The sequence below is a fragment of the Lissotriton vulgaris genome, chromosome 6 (assembly GCF_964263255.1).
Source record: "Lissotriton vulgaris chromosome 6, aLisVul1.2, whole genome shotgun sequence".
NCBI classification, from domain to species: Eukaryota; Metazoa; Chordata; class Amphibia; order Caudata; family Salamandridae; genus Lissotriton; species Lissotriton vulgaris.
The window spans coordinates 408333344-408354445 of record NC_141694.1 but is presented as its reverse complement, the minus strand read 5'-3'; the positions used below and the strand labels follow the sequence as shown (position 1 = coordinate 408354445).

Genomic DNA, 21102 nt, shown 5'->3' with positions numbered 1-21102 from the left:
GAAGACGGAGACAGTGGGGAGATCGGAAAGGGTGTAAAAAGGGGAGGTAACGGGAAACACGAGATGCAGGCATCAAAGGGACGTGCCTAATGAGATGCACGGCTGAGACAATAAGCCCGTGCGGCAAGATGAGCCTCAAGCGGCGTCATCTGCCTTACAGTAGCATCCCCCTCGTCATAAAGACACTTACAAAGAACATGTGTCTTCCGCAAATATCTTGGGAGTCCCAGGGTCGCGAAGCGGACAACGTCCGTTCGCTGGCTACTTGAGGGCAAGAGACAAAATGGATGCCGTATCTAAGATGGAACCCGTGGGTACAGATGAAAAACCCACATAACAAATGAACGGTTTAAGCTAGCACAGCGAAACTGCGCACACTTACTAAACTCGTCATTTGCGGTCCATAGATACCAGACTCGACCATATTCGTACGAGTCGAGAGCACCACTTACAATTGTCACGGAACCTCAGACGCTCCTTTTGCCCTCATGTAGGCAAGCACTAGTCGGAATCATATTCGATATTCATCAGACCATCGAGATGTTGCTGTAGCATAGCTCTGTCCAACTGAGTCCCCTTGGTAACAGATGGTTGTCTCATACACGTTGTAGCACAAAGACCACATAAGGCAGGACCACACTGCACACAAAGGCAACACGTGAACAGGAACACTACCACAACTCCGATGATCATCAGAATTTTCCAACCCCAAGTCGACATCAGGCCCCAAAACCATCCTAGCAGCGTCCAATCCCCTACATCCACGTGTATGGATTCGGAGATCTTATGCAACCTCGAGATGGCTTGATAGACAGTTGGAGCATTATCTGGAATGAAAATGCAGCAGCTCGAATGGATCACCTTACATACCCCACCGCGATCTGCTAAGATGACATCTAAAACCATACGGTTTTGTAACGTCATAAGTCTCTCCGCCTGAAGTTCTGTGGTGATATTACCAAGGGCACTGGCAGTAATATTAGCTGTCGATTCTACCACTCGAGTCAACTGTCTCAGGTTCCTACTGTTAACCATAGGTCCCCAAAACGGGAGGAAACCCTTGAAAAAGTCTCCTGCCTCTTGACCGGCAGTATCCTCTTCGCTAATTACGCCTCGCACAACTCTAGTCTTGTGATAATCGGCATCTACAGTGAACGTCGGAGGCAACAGATTTGCAATGAAACATGAGCCCATGAAGTCAGCGGGCAACCATGCATATGCACGATCATAACAGATAAAGTATGTACCCTTGGCAGCCAGAAACACGGGGGACGAGGACATCGGCAGAATGTAATTTTCAGTGCAAGCACTTGCTCCAAGTCGGGCTTGCGATCTTCGACCACGACCCATAAGACAGAAATTACCAGTGTGGGGTACGACCCATATTGGAGGCGAGCTTTTAAGCTGTTTTTCACTAGTGAACACACTATATTCGCCTCTACTTAGGACTCTATAGGCTTGTACCTCTTCTTCAGGGATAAGCGAAGGATCATAGATATCGCTATCTAAATCCTCTATGGCTATCGACAAAGGCTTCTGATACGAGGTAGGACCAGAGTAGGGGGAACGTGGTTCTCGAATGGGGTGGAAACCCAGTGCGCTTCGAAACATTGTTTGGAATGCTCGAGCTGACCCTTGGGAACTATACGGTAACACCAGATATGGAATTCCCTTATCCGTAGTATGTGGCATCAACCCACACACCCAACAATTAGTAGTGTTAACCACTAACTGATGCTGATGGAGGAGCTGAATAAAGGAATTGTTGCGGAATTCTACACGTCTAGCCTGCTCGTGTTCCGGTAACATGTGAAAGGAATGGGGAGAAGCAGTAGAGGTGAGATTAGGGTAAGGGGTAGGAGTAGGTGTAGCAGGTAAGAAGTAAGACATCGTATAGTACACCCCACCCGCCAATAATGCAGAAGCAGTCAAAAATAACACAAACAATTGGAATATAAAACATTTGGTACGACTGAGTTGCTGCAGCTTGAGTCGGTGCGCCTTAGCTCCCTCCAAATCATTCAGCTTCGAGAATGCCATTCCCTACGGCCGTCCGCAACGTTTCTTGACGCACTTCGTTCTGTGTAGCAATAGTCAATCCCTAGGAGTTCCTAGGAACCGACGGCCTTTAACCTAGCGTCAAGACCTACTATCCAGAAGGAAGTACGCGCGCGGCCCTACGGCCTTCAATACACAATATGTATATACAAACACAAAGTCTCTCGGCTGTGGAAGTAAAAAGATACAGGGAGGAAGCTCGATATATATATATATAAAATCACAGTGATACGAATGTTCAAAACTGATCACGGAAACGGGGATAATGCAGTCGTTAATTCAGCAAAACAAAATTTTTTATTTGTCCTTAGTGCGAGATCGCAAAGAATATCGGTGTTTCCCGGGACGTGTCTGCTCGTCGAACAAAGGATCCGTTGAAGAGACAGCGTCCTGCTGATCAGTCGATTGTTCTGGTCTTGAGTCTTTTGCTGACAATTGTTCAACAGTGTCTTTCTGCTGCGCTGAGGATTCTCCAACAGGCTGCGCGTCGCTGAAAGGTACAAACGCCGGCAATGTTTCTGTTTCTGTTGACGCAATGCCTTTCCTTACCCACGGGTCTGCCGGTAAAGGGATAGGGACTCGCTTCGTATGGGTGGCATGCACCCAATTTTTACGCCCCTCAAGACGAACGGCAGTCCTCGTGGCCAGGAGCACTTGGTAAGGTCCGGTGAACCTCGGGTCCAGATTATTCTTGCGTGAAAAGTTGCGTGTCACCACCCAGTCTCCAGGCTGGAGCTGGTGGCCTGGACCCTCCGTCTGCGTCGGCAATGCGTCGTAAACCTGTTGGTGAATTAACCTCAGTTTAGCAGTCAAGTCATGTAAATAGTCAATCAACATTGGATACTCAAGATCAGAAAACATTCCTGGCCTAGGAACCCCCCACACATTCGCAGGACGGCCGAACACTATTTCGTAGGGACTAAGCCCTATTCGGGAGCGTACAGTCGCCCTAGTTGACAGTAATGCTAAGGGCAAAGCGTCAGGCCACGAAAGACCAGTCGTAGCCTGAATCTTCGCTAGCTTTAGTTTAAGGGTGCCGTTGTACCCTTCAACCAATCCAGCTGACTGGGGATGATTGGCGCTGTGGAATTTTTGATTTATTCCAAGGCCCTTACACACACTCTTCATCACACTTCCAACAAACTCACTTCCGTTATCTGACCACACGACTCTAGGCATTCCATACCGAGGAAAATATTCCTTCAGTAAGATTTTCGCAGTAGACAAAGCAGTATTGTCTTTGAGAGGATAGGCCTCGATCCATCGGGAGAATGCGCAAACCACAACCAAAACGTATTTCAGATTATTGCATCGCTCCATATGGATGAAGTCCAATTGAATCACCTCAAAGGGATACGAAGGGGGAGCAAAACTGCCAGGAGGAGTTGGGGTTCCTTTGCCAGGATTGTACATCATACACACCATACAATTCTTCACCAATCGTTCAGCACATTTCGTAATTCCATCATTCTTCCACACAGGCGACAACAATTTACAAATGCCTTTCACGCTAATATGTGCTAACCCATGTGCCATTGTCACAACGGCCAGTACATACGCGTCAGGCAACAACCATCTTTTCTGATCTGACAAATCAATCCAACAACCACTCGCATCCAACTTTCCCGTACTTTCTTTCCACTTCGCCTTTTCAGTCTCGGTGGCCTCATTCTGAATTTCTTTCACACTTTCAATGGTGTCTTCACACATACTCGATTCAGTAGGCCACCTAACCGAACTCGTCACATACATCCGAGTACTAAGGTTCCGGGCAGTCTCCTTAGCAATCTCATCTGCAAACGCGTTACCACGACCAACATCATCCGTCACCTTACGATGCGCACTACATTTAACAATCGCAACTTGCGTAGGCAAAGTCAATGCATCCAAAAGATCATTCACAAGCTGGCCATGCTGAATCTTCGTACCGTGCGACGTCAAGAAACCTCTCTCTCGCCACAATCGTCCAAAACTATGCGCTACACCAAAAGCGTATTGGCTGTCGGTGTACACATTCACACGTTTACCTTTTGCTAACACACATGCTCTAGTGAGAGCAATCAATTCCGCAGCTTGGGCAGAATTCTGATTCAATCTTGCAGTCTCAACAACAGTATTCAATGTTACAACTGCATAAGCCGTAGTCACATCACCATTCGGCAACTTAAAACATGACCCATCCACATACAGAGTGCCATCCGGATCTTCCAATGGGGTGTTTTTAAGGTCCACTCGACCTTTTGTTTCCTCTTCAGTCCTCAAGTAGCAGTCGTGTTCTGCTACTTCATCTGACTCTGCACTAATTGGTAACAAAGTTGCCGGATTTAAGACATTACAACGTTTTATCTGAATATGGCTTGCCAATAACGTCAACTCGTACCCAGACAACCTCGCGCTCGTCAAGTGCTGAGTTTTCGTACGATTTAAAAGAGTATCGACTGCATGCGGAACCATTACCGTAAGCATATTATCCATGACCAATCCTGCTGATTGTCGGATGGAGACCGCAGCTGCCGCTGTTGCTCGTAAACAACTCGGCAATGCTCTAGCTACTGGGTCCAAGGTCGAGGAAAAATATGCACATGGACGCTGCTTACCACCAAAAGGTTGCGTTAAGACACTCAAAGCACAACCTTCCTTCTCGTGAACATATAGCGTAAACGGCTTGCTATAGTCAGGAGTACCTAACACAGGAGCCGAACACAATGAATCACGTAGTTCAGAAAAACTTTTCTGACATTCTTCCGTCCATGGTAAAGGAGTTGGAACATCCTTGCACGTAAGAGCCACCAATGGTTTCGCTAGCAATGAAAAATTAGGAATCCATTGCCTGCAGTACGACGTGATACCTAGAAAGGCACGCACATCTCTTTGGGTTTTTGGCACAGCCATTCGCGCAATCGCTGCAATCCTCTCTGGGGTCAATCTCCTTCCCTCCTTTGACAATAAGTGACCTAGATAGGTTACTTCTTGACAACAATATTGGAGTTTAGAAGGGGACACCTTATGATTTAGCTCACAGAGATGTTGCAGTAATGATACCGTAGCTATTTTACAAATGTCCTGAGTATCGGCAGCCACCAATAAGTCATCGACATATTGGATCAAAGCCGCACCAACCGGCAACCGAAACGCATCCAGTTGACCCTTCAAGGCTTGACTGTAAATCGATGGACTTTCACAGTAGCCCTGAGGAGCGCGTTTGAACCGGAAGCTTCGTCCACCGAGAGAGAAACCGAAAAGGTCCCTGCTCTCTTCGGCAATCGGGATGCTGAAAAACGCATTTTTCAAATCAATCACTGAAAACCATGACGCAGTAGCTGGAATCAGAGTCAGGAGCGCCGTGATGTCAGGCACAACAGGGAATTGAGGAACCACAATTTTATTCACCTCCCGTAAATCGATAACAAAACGATAAACAGGCGGTTTTGTAGGATCTGTGCGTTTAAGAATAGGCAGTACAGGGCTATTGCACACGTTTCCCCGAGTCTCTTCAATAACATCTTTCTCGATTAGATCATAAATGATCGCCAACAGCGCTCGTTCACCATCAAGGGAGATACGATACTGGGGAATACGTGGCAATCGCACATTAGATTTCAACTGAACAACATAAGGGGAGATATCAAGTAGGCCCACGTCATTTGGACCCGTCGCCCACAAAGACGCAGGAAGAGAACTCAATTCCGGTGGAAGCTTGTCGAGAGACAAGTACATGGGAGAGACAACCCTCTCTCCTAACGTAAGCTTTACACCCGCAGGAGAACAATACAAAGTTGCGTACAAACGTTTAAGCAAATCCAGGCCCAAGAGATTCTCGCCACAACCCGTGGTTAAAATCAACGGAGCTTCTAGCTCACGTTGCCCAATTTGAAGGGGCAAAGGGCGCGAAACTGGATTGCTAACGGGGGCGCCAGAAAATCCAACGGAAACATTTGTTAAGCCAGACAAAGGTGCGCCAGGGAGTTTTGAATGCATGATAGAACTTTTCGCTGCACCAGTGTCCAACAGAAAAGGCTCAACGACGCCCGATGTAGCAACTGCGACGTAAGGCCCTCTCTGATCAACCGGAACTGATACCACTCCCTCTCCTTGTCTTTGGCTGTCCTAGTAATTACTGTCGTCAGTTCCCTGATCGACGTAATAATCGTCTACATTGTACTGCGCAGATCGTCCTTGCGATGATCCACGTTGATCAAAACAGTTATTAGAATTAGATGAGTTCTCTGAGCGATCATTCTGAGCACCACGACCTCTACCACGTGACGCCTGTTGCGAACCACCACGACCTCCTTTAGACGAATTACCACTATTACGTTCGTTTAAAACAGGGCAGTTAAATTTAATGTGTCCCTCCTGTCTACAATAAGCACATTGATTGTACCCTAACGATGATCTTTGGGAGGAGGAATCATTACGCGGCTGTGACCGATTCGATTGCGACTGCGATCGATTCTGTTGTGAATTGTTCTGATTTGACCGCGGAGGATACGCTTGCTGCAACAACACTTTAGTTTTCAGCTCTTTCGTCTTTTTGTCAGCACGGTCATTCTCTTCTTTCTCTCTATTCTCATAATATTGTGCCGTAGCCAATATCTGAGCTGAGGTGGAAACGGCCCATGCACTCTCCGAATTTCTCAATTTATTGCTCAAGTCGGGCAATAAATTTGAAACAAATTTATCCACAAACAACCTTTGACCACCCTCAGTACCCATATCCTGACCACTATGGTCAATGAATGCTTCCTCAAACCTCGTAAAGAAGTCGGAAACACTCTCATCTTTCTTTTGCTTACAGGCTGACAATTTGTCCCAATTTACCCTCATAGCCGGCATAAGAGTCTTCATTAACGTTATTATTCTTTGGGGAAGGGCAGCAATCAACTGCTCAGGTTTAGCTCCACCAGTTTGTAAAGCATCTGCCGCCAAGATGGCCGCCCAATCACCACCTAATTCATTTGCGTGATCTTGCTGGCGAATCTTAGCCCATACCGGTTGCGGTACGACATTGCCAAACAACATGTCGATATCGGCAAGATTCATAATCGTAGCATCTACAAGCTGCGATAATTCTTTGTAATACCCTGCAGGATTTTTGCGAGGGTCAGGCAATGATTGCTTCACCTGTAACACTTCCGATCTTTTCCACGGGAGATGTATCCATACTCTCTGAAAATACGGTGGAACCGGAGGGGCAGCTGCGGGGTTACCTGGCATCCAAACCGGTGGAACTTCTCGCATGGGATATTGGCCAGATTCATCTGGTCGTTTCTCAACATCCTCAACAAATAATGCATAAGGTATCGGAGCGGGACGAAAAGATAGTAACCGCTCGATAGCACGTCGGACATTGGTATCTACTATCAGTCCAGTTGCGAACTGAAGCCGAAGCTCAGACAGGGCGGTCAGCACCTCGTCAGGCGCATCGGCCGCTATCTGATCATGAAGGAACTTACACATTTCATCAAACACGTATCTCTGGGTTGGTATATTGAATTGACAAAACGTTTCGAGGACAACACGTGGTGGATTTCTCTGTGGATTTACCATCCAACCCATCGCCATATTATATAGCGCAACGCGTTCTCTGTTTCCAGGAAGCTGACTTCGTCTCTGGGGACCATCGGAACCAGCGGACCCATGAACAGGTCCGAGCGAATGAAAGAAGCTAGCCGCAAGAGGAGAATTGCGACTACGGGTAGAGGGAGAAGAATAAGACACAGGGCTAACAAGAGAAGGAGTAGAAACAGTAGCGACAGCAGGGGTTAACAAAACAGGAGCAGTAGCGGGAGCAGGAGTATGAGGAAGCGGAGGAGCAGTAGGAATAGAAACAGACAAAGGAGCAGGAACAGTCGGAAGAACGGGTGCAGGTTGAGGAACAGGAGGAGGAGGAATAGGTGGAAGGACAGGTACGGCAGGGACCACAGGAGCTGCGGTACCCTGTACGTACGGAGGTGGCGACTTCATAAGATAGGACATTAAAGGATCCTCAACTACCTCTTCCTTCTTGTCCGACTCCGTAGGCAAAGCAGGATAACATTTATCTATGGTCATACGCTGTAGTCTCTCAAACACTTCCTTATCCTTATCCTCCTTATCACGCTGGAACTGCTCAGCTTTCTTCACTATGGTAGCAACATTATCTCGCTGACTACGTTTATTCTGTCTGATTTCTTTCTGTCGGGCTTCTTTGCGCCACAACCGAAAGGCATCAAACATGGCCGGCCTTGATTTTCGTTCGAACAACTTCATTTCTAGATTATCTAAGATTGACGCCTCGAAGCTACCGTGAGGTGGCCAACGAAGGTCGCCGTCCTTCTTTGTATATTTAATCCAATAATCGTTAAAGGTAATCGGGCCTAGCCCATGTTTGCTATATAGATCATAAGTAGGAGTTCCAACCGGAGGTATCGGACACGAGTCCTCCAGTCGGGAATCCGCACCACAAGGTCTGAAACAACTAAACAAAGTACTGCGACCAGGCATCTTGCACACTAGCCGAGTTTCACAAACTTCAAGGGTTACGGGATTTACCAAGTCCCAGCAAAGAACAAAACCCTCGGTCTTTGGCGGCTGCAGTCGTCAAACAACACAACAAAGTACGCTAGCAAAGTGTCACCGACAAAAACACTTACACAGCGTGTACAACAAAAACACTCGCTAAAGTGTGAACAACCAAGAGCTATGGGAGCGACCCACAAATACTTAACTCAAAAATCGATGGCGTCACCAGGAAGGCCCGTCAATCGTCTCGCTATACCAAGGTCTACGCCAGGCGCCAAAACAGGTCTACAGTCAGGGCAGCAGTCCGTCGCAGCCGTCCGGAGGCGGGAATCTTCGCGGGAAAAGTCTTCGGGCCACTTATTTCGACAACAGGATCGATGAAGCGGAGTGCACCTTCCCTCGGAGATTTCACACGAAGTTCCTCACGATCGTCGGGCTTGGACCGGTACCACTGATGCAGCCCTACGTTGGGCGCCAACTGAAGGACTGGGTTCTGTAAGACCCAGCGGTGCCAGGGCACAACACCTGAAACCTTCGTGGGTAACCTGCTCCGGCGTACAAGTCACAGAGACACGGGACACTTCCTTCGGCGTCAAAGATTCAAGGTTTATTTGCTGCAGGGAACACAGAGATCACGACAAGTACACAGCGTGCAACTTGGGGAGACTGCTTCAAATTGGTTCTGTAGATCGCTCCTTTTATACAGTTTTTACCCATAAGACAACATTGAACACAAAAGTTTACAACCCGGTTCCCACAATTATCCCCAGAGGGGTCGCTTTGGTCACTTTGAAACACATGAGGTCCGAAACATAAGTGCGGAAACATTTGGCGGTTCCCAACTGTAATAACCCATCTTCCCACCATTAGCAAATTCCAATCAGCAGTAAAACAGATCGAAATTGGAACAAGGACAGGTGTAGAGGAAGACGGAGACAGTGGGGAGATCGGAAAGGGTGTAAAAAGGGGAGGTAACGGGAAACACGAGATGCAGGCATCAAAGGGACGTGCCTAATGAGATGCACGGCTGAGACAATAAGCCCGTGCGGCAAGATGAGCCTCAAGCGGCGTCATCTGCCTTACAGTAGCATCCCCCTCGTCATAAAGACACTTACAAAGAACATGTGTCTTCCGCAAATATCTTGGGAGTCCCAGGGTCGCGAAGCGGACAACGTCCGTTCGCTGGCTACTTGAGGGCAAGAGACAAAATGGATGCCGTATCTAAGATGGAACCCGTGGGTACAGATGAAAAACCCACATAACAAATGAACGGTTTAAGCTAGCACAGCGAAACTGCGCACACTTACTAAACTCGTCATTTGCGGTCCATAGATACCAGACTCGACCATATTCGTACGAGTCGAGAGCACCACTTACAATTGTCACGGAACCTCAGAGAGGGAGACACAGTGGGAGGGAGGGAGACACAGAGGGAGGGAGGGAGACAGAGAGAGGGAGGGAGACAAGGAGGGAGACAGAGGGAGGGAGGGAAACAGAGAGTGGGAGACAGGGAGGGAGACACAGTGGGAGGGAGGGAGACACAGAAGGAGGGAGGGAGGGAGACACAGAGGGAGGGAGGGAAAAAGAGAGTGGGAGACAGGGAGGGAGACACAGAGGGAGGGAGGGAGACACAGAGGGAGGGAGGGAGACACAGAGGGAGGGAGGGAGACAGGGAGGGAGGAGGGAGACAGGGAGGGAGAAGGGAGACACAGAGAGGGCAGGAGGGAGGGAAACCGAGAGTGGGAGACGGGGAGGGAGACACAGAGGGAGAGTGGGAAACAGAGAGTGGGAGACAGAGAGGGAGACACAGAGGGAGGGAGGGAGACACAGAGGGAGGGAGGGAGACAGGGAGGGAGGAGGGAGACACAGAGGGAGGGAGGGAAACAGAGTGGGAGACAGGGAGGGAGACACAGTGGGAGGGAGGGAGACACAGAGGGAGGGAGAGAAGGAGGGAGACAGCGGGAGGGAGGAAAACAGAGAGTGGGAGACAGGGAGGGAGACACAGTGGGAGACACAGAAGGAGGGAGGAAGGGAGACACAGAGGGAGGGAGGGAGACACAGAGGGAGGGAGGGAGACACAGAGGGAGGGAGGGAGACACAGAGGGAGGAGGGAGACAGGGAGGGAGGGGGGAGACACAGAGGGAGGGAGGGAAACAGAGTGGGAGACAGGGAGGGAGACACAGTGGGAGGGAGGGAGACACAGAGGGAGGGAGGGAGACACAGAGGGAGGGAGGGAGACAGGGAGGGAAGAGGGAGACAGGGAGGGAGAAGGGAGACACAGAGAGGGCAGGAGGGAGGGAACAGAGAGTGGGAGACGGGGAGGGAGACACAGAGGGAGAGTGGGAAACAGAGAGTGGGAGACAGAGAGGGAGACACAGAGGGAGGGAGGGAGACACAGAGGAAGGGAGGGAGACAGGGAGGGAGGAGGGAGACACAGAGGGAGGGAGGGAAACAGAGTGGGAGACAGGGAGGGAGACACAGTGGGAGGGAGGGAGACACAGAGGGAGGGAGAGAAGGAGGGAGACAGCGGGAGGGAGGAAAACAGAGAGTGGGAGACAGGGAGGGAGACACAGTGGGAGACACAGAAGGAGGGAGGAAGGGAGACACAGAGGGAGGGAGGGAGACACAGAGGGAGGGAGAGAGACACAGAGGGAGGGAGGGAGACACAGAGGGAGGAGGGAGACAGGGAGGGAGGGGGAGACACAGAGGGAGGGAGGGAAACAGAGTGGGAGACAGGGAGGGAGACACAGTGGGAGGGAGGGAGACACAGAAGGAGGGAGGGAGGGAGACACAGAGGGAGGGAGGGGGACACAGAGGGAGGGAGACACAGAGGGAGGGAGGGAGACTCAGAGGGAGGGACGGAGACACAGAGAGAGGGAGGGAGACACAGAGAGAGGGAGGGAGACAGAGAGGGAGGAGGGAGACAGAGGGAGGGAGGGAAACAGAGTGGGAGACAGGGAGGGAGACATAGTGGGAGGGAGGGAGACACAGTGGGAGGGAGGGAGACACAGAAGGAGGGAGGGAGACACAGAAGGAGGGAGGGAGGGAGACACGGAGGGAGACACAGAGGAGGGAAACAGAGAGTGGGAGACAGGGAGGGAGACACAGTGGGAGAGTGGGAGACTGGGAGGGAGACACAGAGGGAGAGTGGGAGACTGGGAGGGAGACACTGAGGGAGAGTGGGAGACTGGAAGGGAGAAACAGAGGGAGAGGGATACTGGGAGGGAGAGTGGGAGACTGGGAGGGAGACACAGAGGGAGAGTGGGAGACAGGGAGGGAGACACAGAGGGAGGGAGGGAAACAGAGAGTGGGAGACAGGGAGGGAGACACAGAGGAAGGGAGGGAAACAGAGAGTGGGAGATAGGGAGGGAGACACAGAGGGAGGGAGGGAGGCACGGAGGGAGGGAGACACACAGGGAGGGAGGGAGACACAGAGGGAGGGAAACACAGTGGGAGACACAGAGGGAGAGTGGGAGACAGGGAGGGAGACACAGAGGGAGGGTGGGAGACAGGGAGGGAGACACAGAGGGAGAGTGGGAGACTGGAAGGGAGACACAGAGGGCGAGGGAGACTGGGAGGGAGACACACCGGGAGGGAGGGAGACACACCAGGAGGGAGGGAGACACAGAGGGAGGGAGAGAGAGGGAGGGAGACACAGAGGGAGAGGGAGGGAGGGAGAGAGAGAGAGAGAGAGAGCGAGAGAGAGAGACGGAGGGAGAGAGAGAAAGATGTGTGTATGCTGGGTCTGGTGGCTCAGTGGACGAAGGTGTCTGCTGCAGGGACCTGTGTTTAACCTCATGGTCACAATTTTTGTTTGCTTTAGCCCCGCCCCCTCCCCCTCTGCCACGCCCCCACCGGTGCGGCCCTCAGCCACAAACCACACTGTAAATTTGGCCCCCGAGAGAAAGTTTGTGAGTACCCATGATCTAGAGGTTGACAATCGGACCCATGGATATATCATCAGGTACTTTAACTCTCCCAAGGCTAGTCTCCTCATTTGCATATGGCCAATGTGGATGACTTTTAGGCACAAGGAGGAGGGCCCCAGAAGGGTGGTTCATTAACAGAAAGGGTGCTAAGTATCTTGATTGGTTTCTAAACACACATCTTGACGTTTGTTAATAATAACATCCAATGTCACTAATGGAAATGGATTGTCACCCTTTTCTGACGCACTCGCTTCTGATAATACATGGTGCAGGCATGCAACAGATTTTCATTCCCAAGCCCGAAATACAGGTATTGCATGGTCAGCAGCAGCAGACAGGTGATTACATGACATACATGGCTTAAAAACGAAGCAATATCGCAAAAGAAGAGCAAGAGAGAAACTTAGAGGCTGGGGCTAGCAAAGGAGGTCACTTCTTAGGAATGAAGCAGCTTTTCATCCAGATTGAAGAGGGGGAAAAGGAAATTGATGAAGATTAGTCCTTTTATTGGATGAAGGAATGGCCCTACATCATAGTTGCCAAGTGTGATGTGCTTATGCAATCCAGATTATTTCCTTTGAATTCTGGGACTTCCTGTCATGTTTTATAATAGAATAAAGACGATTATAAGTCCCAGAGTTTAAATAAAAAAACCTGGAATGGAACATCACATCCCACATGGACCTGGGGAACTTGGCATGGTTCCTACATAAGGCGTACGCATACATGTGTGTAACCCAATGCGTAGGGCTCTATAGCACAGCTACAGAAGCCATTTTTGGCCCTGCCACTATCCAGTGTAAACAAGCTAACAACGAGAACGAGAGAGTATGTAGGAGTAAGTGAGGCTGGTTCTTACACATTTCATGTTTGCACTAACCCCTGCTGCTCTCGACTCCTTGTAATAACTCACTCCACAAGGACGACACATGTCATCTCCAAACCTGAAAGGAAATCCAGTCAGGCCACCATACCCCTCGGCCCTTCTCTTGTCAGTAAATTCAGAACCTTGCTTATACTTTTAAGGAAGTGAAGGAGTTAATACTCTAGAACTTCGCTCGGAGAGGAAAATAAACTGAGGAAAAACGTTTATTTACCCAAGAAGCCACAAAAGACTGTTAATTGTGTCTTTCATTACCCTTTGACGATATTTTTTTTGCAAAGGATTCATAACTCTGGTAGCAGCTTTAATGCAAGAAGCCACACGTTCACAGCCTTTATGGACACGTATTTGGCTTTCACTTGGAAATATGTTTTAATTTCTAGTTGAACCTCATTCAAGTCTGAGAAGTCGGAGGCGAGCATTTCCCCACGCACACATCATTCTGTCATAGACTTGAACGTGGAAAGCAATTTACATCACTTTAGGGAGCGACTTTCAAATAGTATGACATTCAAACCACTCCATGTGTCTCAAAATGAAAAAAGGATATATACATTAAAAACGCGGAAAATTAATTTAGGCAAAACCTCAAACACTTTAAGGCAGTTCAGCTCCCAGTGAGGCCTCTAAAACTCATCTATTAACATTACCTAGAAAAATTGAGCCCAGAAGTCGAATAAACAGAATTCCAGCAATTTTTGCCCCTAAACTATATTTCGGTACTCGGCCAATAACACCAGTGTTTCTGAGAAGTATGTATTTTATACGGTTTAAAATGGAATGTTTGCAGAGCAGTAGCTTCAGATGCCAAAACATATTCAACAATGTGTTCATAACTTCGATGTAATACAATGCAGCACAAAGGGTTTTACGGAACGTCAGCTGATGAATATTTTTAAATTGCCACATGCAAGCAGAAGCAGAAAAAAGTAACTTGGCAAATCACAGATCTTTTGAGAGGGTGTGGCGAAAAATAGAGGTGAACGCGATGGCTTGGAAAGCAAGAGGAAAGTTATTTAAGTTTCTTATTTGGAAATCTATTCAAGGGCGCTGTTTAACTGCTTAAACTACAAATGTATGCACCGACTATTATTTACAATACATTTAATCTCTGTTGGAGCACTTACCTTACTATTTTCTACAGTCGTTCGAACATTAAAAGTCTGGCAATGAAATAAGGGAGTTCTAAATACATGAAATGTTTCACACAGGTCCCAAAGGGCCTCCGTTTTATATGGTTGAAACCATATGCAGAAAGTTCTTATGTTCTGTTATTTCTAACAGGCTGGCAGGTCTAAGGCATATACACATGTGGCCTCAGCCTGGGGGTATGGAGGGAAGCACAGTCGTTCTCATAGCTGCATTTGGAAAGTATACAATGCACCAATTCATTAGCTGCATAGTAGACGTCAAGGAATCTTTGACTGCTGCCAAATAATACCACCCTATTCCCAATTCCTAATGAGTTTGATAACTGTTCAAGCAGTGTGTGTAACTGCATGTCTGCCACTTCTCTAACAGCTAGAGATGGTTAATTGTGTTAAGCAATTGTGCATTTGGGTATCAGAACGGATCATATCCCACTCAAGGCTATTTCTGTGACACTTTTTTGAACCCCAGGGTCTTCGTTTCCTCCCGTTGTCCGATCATCAGTCAAATGAAGGAGACACTTGTAAAATAATAAATCCTGGGCAAAGCATTACGCTATGCTCGCGTAGTTTGCAAAGTTTGTGCTACTTCGCACTACACGAATTGCACGTAGCTCAGTGCAAACACGCGTAGCGTAGTGCAGCGGCCATTTTTTGCTTGCTTGCAGTCCTCAACGTCAAGTTGGCGAACGCAAGCAAGCAAAATGACATCCCAGCAAGGCTTTTTCCTCATTCGGGATCAGCAACATCAAGTTGCCGATCGCGAGCATGGAAAATAAACCTCCCGGCGAGATTCTCTCGCGGGAAGGTCAGGTTTCTCATTGCGAGCATTTGCGTATGCTCGCGACCGCTCGTGATGAGAAACTACCAGTCCGCGTTGAGAAAGCTGCAGCTCGAGTACAAATCTACTCGAGCAGCAGTAAAAGACAGCTCGCACTGTGCAAGATGCCGTTTTCAATGATTGCACAGTGCGGACAAGCATCTGGCAGTGTGCAATCATCGTGAACAGCGTAGTGCTACGCGTAGCTCGCATCGCACATCCCTTAGCTACGCGTAGCGCTACTTCGTAAACTATGCAGAGGCTTAAAAATAATCCTCAAAAGGCAGGACTTGGTTTCATTAATGCATGTAGTATAAGCAACATATCATGATTGCATCTGCTGATGCTGCTAACGTGTGCCTTTTCCACCTATCTTAGTTAGTATTTTTAAAAGATTTTATTTTGTGATTTGTAAGAAAATCAGTATATAAAATCTAAATGGATTTTTTGGGGTTGTGAAGGAAAGTATTTAGATGAAATATTCAAGCTTTGGCAAAGTAGTGAGGATCTGATAGTCTATTTTTTTGCCTAATTTGGGTATTGTTCTACGTTTAAGCAAGGTATGGAATTCTAACGCATTATAGGAAAGCTAAATGATGAAGTATTAATATGATTTAAGAGTGCTACATTGTTGCTAGAAATATTAGGAATGGTTAGTAAGGGTCTTTCCTGGTTAAGAATTTGGGTGCAGGAAGTCAGGTATTGTATTGTATTGTAATTGCATTTATATAGCGCTTACTACCCCATACGAGGCGTCGAAGCGCTTTTTCGACGAGTAGCAGGCTACTCCGGGACCCATAGAGGATTAGTGTTGAATTAGTATAGTGAAAAATGCAAGTACATTTTAAGTTTTGGCTAGGTTAGTCAGTTATTTGGATTTGGAATGATAGAAGAAGGTGGGAGGAGGAAAAAAGGTTTGTATTTCATATAGCGCTTGTTACCCCTGATGGGGTGTTGAAGCACGCTATTCAGGAAGCCAATAAAGGATTAGTGGTAAATTAATATGGTGAAATATGAAAGTAAGTTCAGTGGTAGATATTAGTCAGTTATTTGGAGTGAGAAGGATAGCGAAGGGATAAAAGGGGAAGAAAGGTTTGCATTCATAGAGCACTTGTTACCCCTGATGGATGTTGAAGCGCTTTTCTGGCCAGTAGCACGCCACTCCGGAACCCATAAAGGATTAGTGTTGAAAATGAGTACAGTAAAATGTGAAGTAATTTGAGTAGTGGATATGTTATTCAGTTATTTGGGTAGAGAAGGGTAGGTGGCGGGATAGTGAAGGGAAAGAGGTTTGTATTTATATAGCGCTTCCTACCCCTGATGGGGTTTTGAAGCGCTAGTAGCATGCTACTCTGGAACCCATCAGGATTAGTGTTGAATTAGTATGGTGAAAAATGAAAGTAATTTTAGTGGTGGATATGTTAGTCAGTTTTTTGGATTGAGAAGGGTTGGGGAGGGTTAGAAAAGAGGAAAGAGTTTAGAAAGGTTTGTTTTGGGGATCAGTATAGTAAAAGAGGTGTCAGATGATGCAAGGAGGGGTAGAGTAGGAGAGAGTATAGAAAGGGTTATTTTTAGGATCATAGTAGTGGTATGGGGTTTGGGGTAAAATGAGAGAGTGGATGTATAGGATATATTGATAGATGTATAGGATGGAAGATAAGGTAGTACATTGGAGAGAGTAGGAGAAAAAAGTTTGAGATGAGTCAGAAGGTTGGCCTAGAGGATATATTGAGTGAAATATAGGCTGAAAAATAGGGAAGTGCATTGGAAATGCTAAATTAGAAGAAAGTGATAACTATATAGATCCATAAGTACATTGTAAGTACATAGAAGCATAAAGGAGGTATGTATATTGGGCAGCATTTCTTGCCCTGGCCCTGGTCAGTCTCGAACAGGCTCAAACAGGCAACTGCCCTTGTCCTCTTCGCCCTTAACAGGCTCAAACAGGCAACTTCCCTTGTCCTCTTTGCCCTCAACAGGCTCAAACAGGCAACTGCCCTTGTCCTCTTAGCCCTTAGCCTTGACACCCGGGCTGAGACGCCCTAACCCTGGCCTTTAATAGCCCTAGTAATCATGTGACCCCGTCAGCCAATGGGAACACGAGCCCTAACACTATCCAATCACAACACTAGCCCTAAAAATCTAGAACCAATAGAAGACCAGGACCTTACAGCCAATCTTAGCCCTAGTCCAAGCCTTCAATCAGTTCAAAAACCCTGATCTCTACGTCCAATAGAGGCCCTAGCCCTACCAGTAGTCCCAACCCAAGTCAAAGCAACCAATGGCACAGGAAGCCATAGTCCCTACTTCCAATAGAAAGCCTAACCCTAATCTTAGTTCCACAACTAGTCCAGCAACCAATCACACCAGAAGCCCTAATCGCGACTTCCAATTAAAGGTCTAACCCTAGCCCTAGTCCCAACAACCAATAACACAGGAAACCCTAGCCCTTACTTCCAAAAGAAATCCTAACCCTAGCCCTAGTCCCAACCCTACATTGATTGAATCACAGACCCAGAAACCAATCAGAACACTCAAATACCCAACCAATGAGAACACTAACCCTAATCCAATAGAAACATCAGATACAACCACCAATCAGTGTATACATGTACCAACCACTAGCAGACCATATATGGTCCCAGCGACCTCAGACAAGGTTTGCTGGCCAGGGAGTTGGAAGCTACTTCTCCTGTTCAGAATCTCCTAGGAGACAGACAGGCTCAATCCACGCTTTGGACTTCTGCAGGTAAAGGCCTCACTAACTTAAAATCTAACAATACTGTTTGAATAAAACTTTACTCCCTCTCCTGGCCAAAAAACAAAGTGCACAGTCCCTAGTAAACTCAGTTTAAACAGCTCACAGAAGCACCCTGTGATGTAGAATATCCCTGTTGCTGCCTGGAGGGGGGGGGCCCGGGGGGGGGGCCGGGGGGGGGGGCTGTTCAATTTCCTTTTTGGGGCTTTGTGTTTTACACCTTTCATTATAACACCATTAGTTAATTTTAAGCATTACATGTGTGTTCATGTTTCAGTCAACATTTGGAGCACATTTTGCAAACAGATTTGTGTAAATAAGTGAGCAGTTCTCTACTGGATCAAAGATGGCAAGATATGCCATTGTAACACCATGTTTATTCCACGTTTGATACCTTATAGAGGCTAAATTAGTTGCAGCATTTCATAAACTTGCATTGATTACAATTTGACATAAGAGAAAAAAGAATCTGGGTTTCTACAATTGTTAAAAAAAGTGTTAACCACACATTATGCTCACTAAATAAGGGGGTTGAACTCTGTCAGTATTAACAGATGGTACGAAGTCAATGATTAGAGTCAATTGCTCAAACAGAGCTAGAAACAGTGATAGGTAAGTAAATGGGGAAAGAAAAAACTGCCTAAACTTAATTGCATCTAGTCGTTACTAAATCTGTATAGGAGTATAAAACAACATTATAATTTTAAAATAATACACCATTACTTAAAACGAGATATCAAGAAGACCTGAATAAGTATAATGGTGACTGGGGAAAAAGTACATAAGTAAAGGATCTAAAGAACAGCCAGTGGAGTGACTGTTTAGTACCAGAGAAATCACCTGCGTGTCTAATATTCAGCAAATCACAGGGCTCTTACTAGCAACAATTCGCAATGTACATCCTACCAACTTTAAAAATGGTCTACATATTACCATCTTTATATTAGACCACCATCTTGACAGTTCCAATTTGGAATAGGATTCTAGTTGCATATAAGGTATCATACTTTGAAAATAATTTACAAATTTGTTGATGGCACACACAGAAGCAAATTCACAATGTTGCTCACAGAAATGTCAAAAATTTAGGTCAAGGTGGCAGATAATATCTTAGGGCCTGCTTTCAATATTGGCGGACAAAATACTCCATCACAACGTTGATTGATATCCTATCAAAATATAACTCCCATTATACCCTATGGGATTTATAGTTCTGCAGATGGGATATCCGCCACTGTTTTGATGGAATAACCCATCCGCCAAAATATAAATCAGACTTCAATTCCTCGTTAATCCAACATACCAAGCACCATTGTAACAGGGCTTCCTATTGTAGTGAATACAAATTAATGATGAGATGCTGCTTGGTTTCTTTATGTTTTAACACAGTTGAATAAAATCAGTTATCTTCTAACATCAGGCTTGTTTCACTCCCACAGCTTGAGAATTATATTCAAGATAATATGAAAAAAGAAATGGTAGAGATGCAGCATTTTGCAGTGCAGAACCAGACAGCTGTAATGATTGAGATCGGCACCAACCTTCTGAATCAAACAGCCGAGCAAACTCGCAAGTTGACGGATGTTGAAGCACAGGTAAGCAAATACATTTTGTTTCCGTAAAATAGAACACTGTTCGCATGAAATAACACAACACCGCCATTGGTTTGAATCACTAAAGAACATATCAACATTCATTCAGTGGTTGATTGATATATAGCTGCATGTAAAACTAGAATAAAAATAAAAGAGGTGTGGTAAAGATGTGCAAGTGTGTTCTGAACAATGGCTCTTAACCCCTTGCATGCTGATGACGGCCCCCAGCCGTCATGCAATACGGTGCTCGTGTGCTGATGATGGCTGGGGGCTGTCATAAACCTGCCCACTCGCGATTCTGCCGCACAGGCGCAGAATCGCGGCCGCATGGAAGGGGTTAAAGCATGAGACCACACCCCAATGATGAATTGTATAGTCTCTCCCCCCCACCCCCAATATCATATAGGTAAAAGACAATGGGAAACAACACACAAGAACACGCCAGAGCTGTAATTTTTAAGTATTTTCATGTTATTGCCTTCCGGTTAAATTTACAGACAAGCCAAAGCCCACAAACCCCTACAGCCGTTTCCCTACCCCGTGGAATGGAAAAACAGACTGCATTAATAGTGGTGTTGCCATCCCTTACACCATTTCCTTTCACTTGCCAAATTGGTGGGTCAGCCTCAAAGACCCAAATATTTAAGGCACATTTCTCTTTTAATGCTTAATTTTTCATGTAGCTGAAATAATTTTGGCTGGAACTAATGATTAGATACTACAGCATTCAAGTCCTACCATAGTTGCCTGCTAATTAAAAATGGAGACAATCACATTTTCCCTAGTACACTTTCTATATTCCATGTCCTCACACACATCTGCACATTAACATATCACAACACAAATAACATCTTTGATTTAACCTTAACAATTGTTTCTTTGAAGAGCTTAGGACACATATTGTAAACTAAAATGATGTGGGGAGCTATGTAGAGCTGCCTCATTGGCTATTATTATAACAAGCTGTTGGCGTTTGTACTAAGCATGGAAAACCAAGGAATATAAGATACCAAACTAAAGAAGTACAACATCTCAATGTAAGAAAACAGCAACTAAAAAGGTATAGATGCTCGTGGTCCACACAGTAAAGAAAGAGACGGATCTCTGTATACTCGAACATATGGAGGAGCACAATGTATAGGATGCAATAACTCCCAGCACTCGAATTAGAACATTGGGATCTGGTCAGTTAATCAAAATGCTCCTTTTGGTAGTTATATTTAACATTTCAGGCCCTAAGGAAACATTCTGTGTCAGGCCAGCCCCCAATATCCACAATAGGGGCAATATGGAATGCTGCAGTAGTATGAACAGCCCCTCGCATAAATGTTTATGTGATGAAAATGGCTTCATCCTCCCACAGCTGTCAATCTGCATCTTCTACTTGAGTTGCCAATGCATAGATTG

The 21102-nt window shown here is 46.6% G+C and overlaps 2 protein-coding genes across 2 annotated transcripts in view; one reads left to right on the top strand and one right to left on the bottom strand.

The window, feature by feature from the left end:
- Window positions 1-21102, bottom strand: part of MCPH1 (microcephalin 1) — a 1506891-nt gene that overhangs the window by 459579 nt on the left and 1026210 nt on the right. The gene's annotated exons all lie outside the window — the stretch shown is intronic.
- ANGPT2 (angiopoietin 2) overlaps window positions 1-21102 on the top strand; it is a 177655-nt gene that overhangs the window by 68592 nt on the left and 87961 nt on the right. Inside the window, exon 2 of the mRNA XM_086926416.1 lies at window positions 19540-19695. Coding sequence (XP_086782542.1) covers window positions 19540-19695 — 156 coding nt within the window. The remainder of the gene's footprint in view (window positions 1-19539; window positions 19696-21102) is intronic.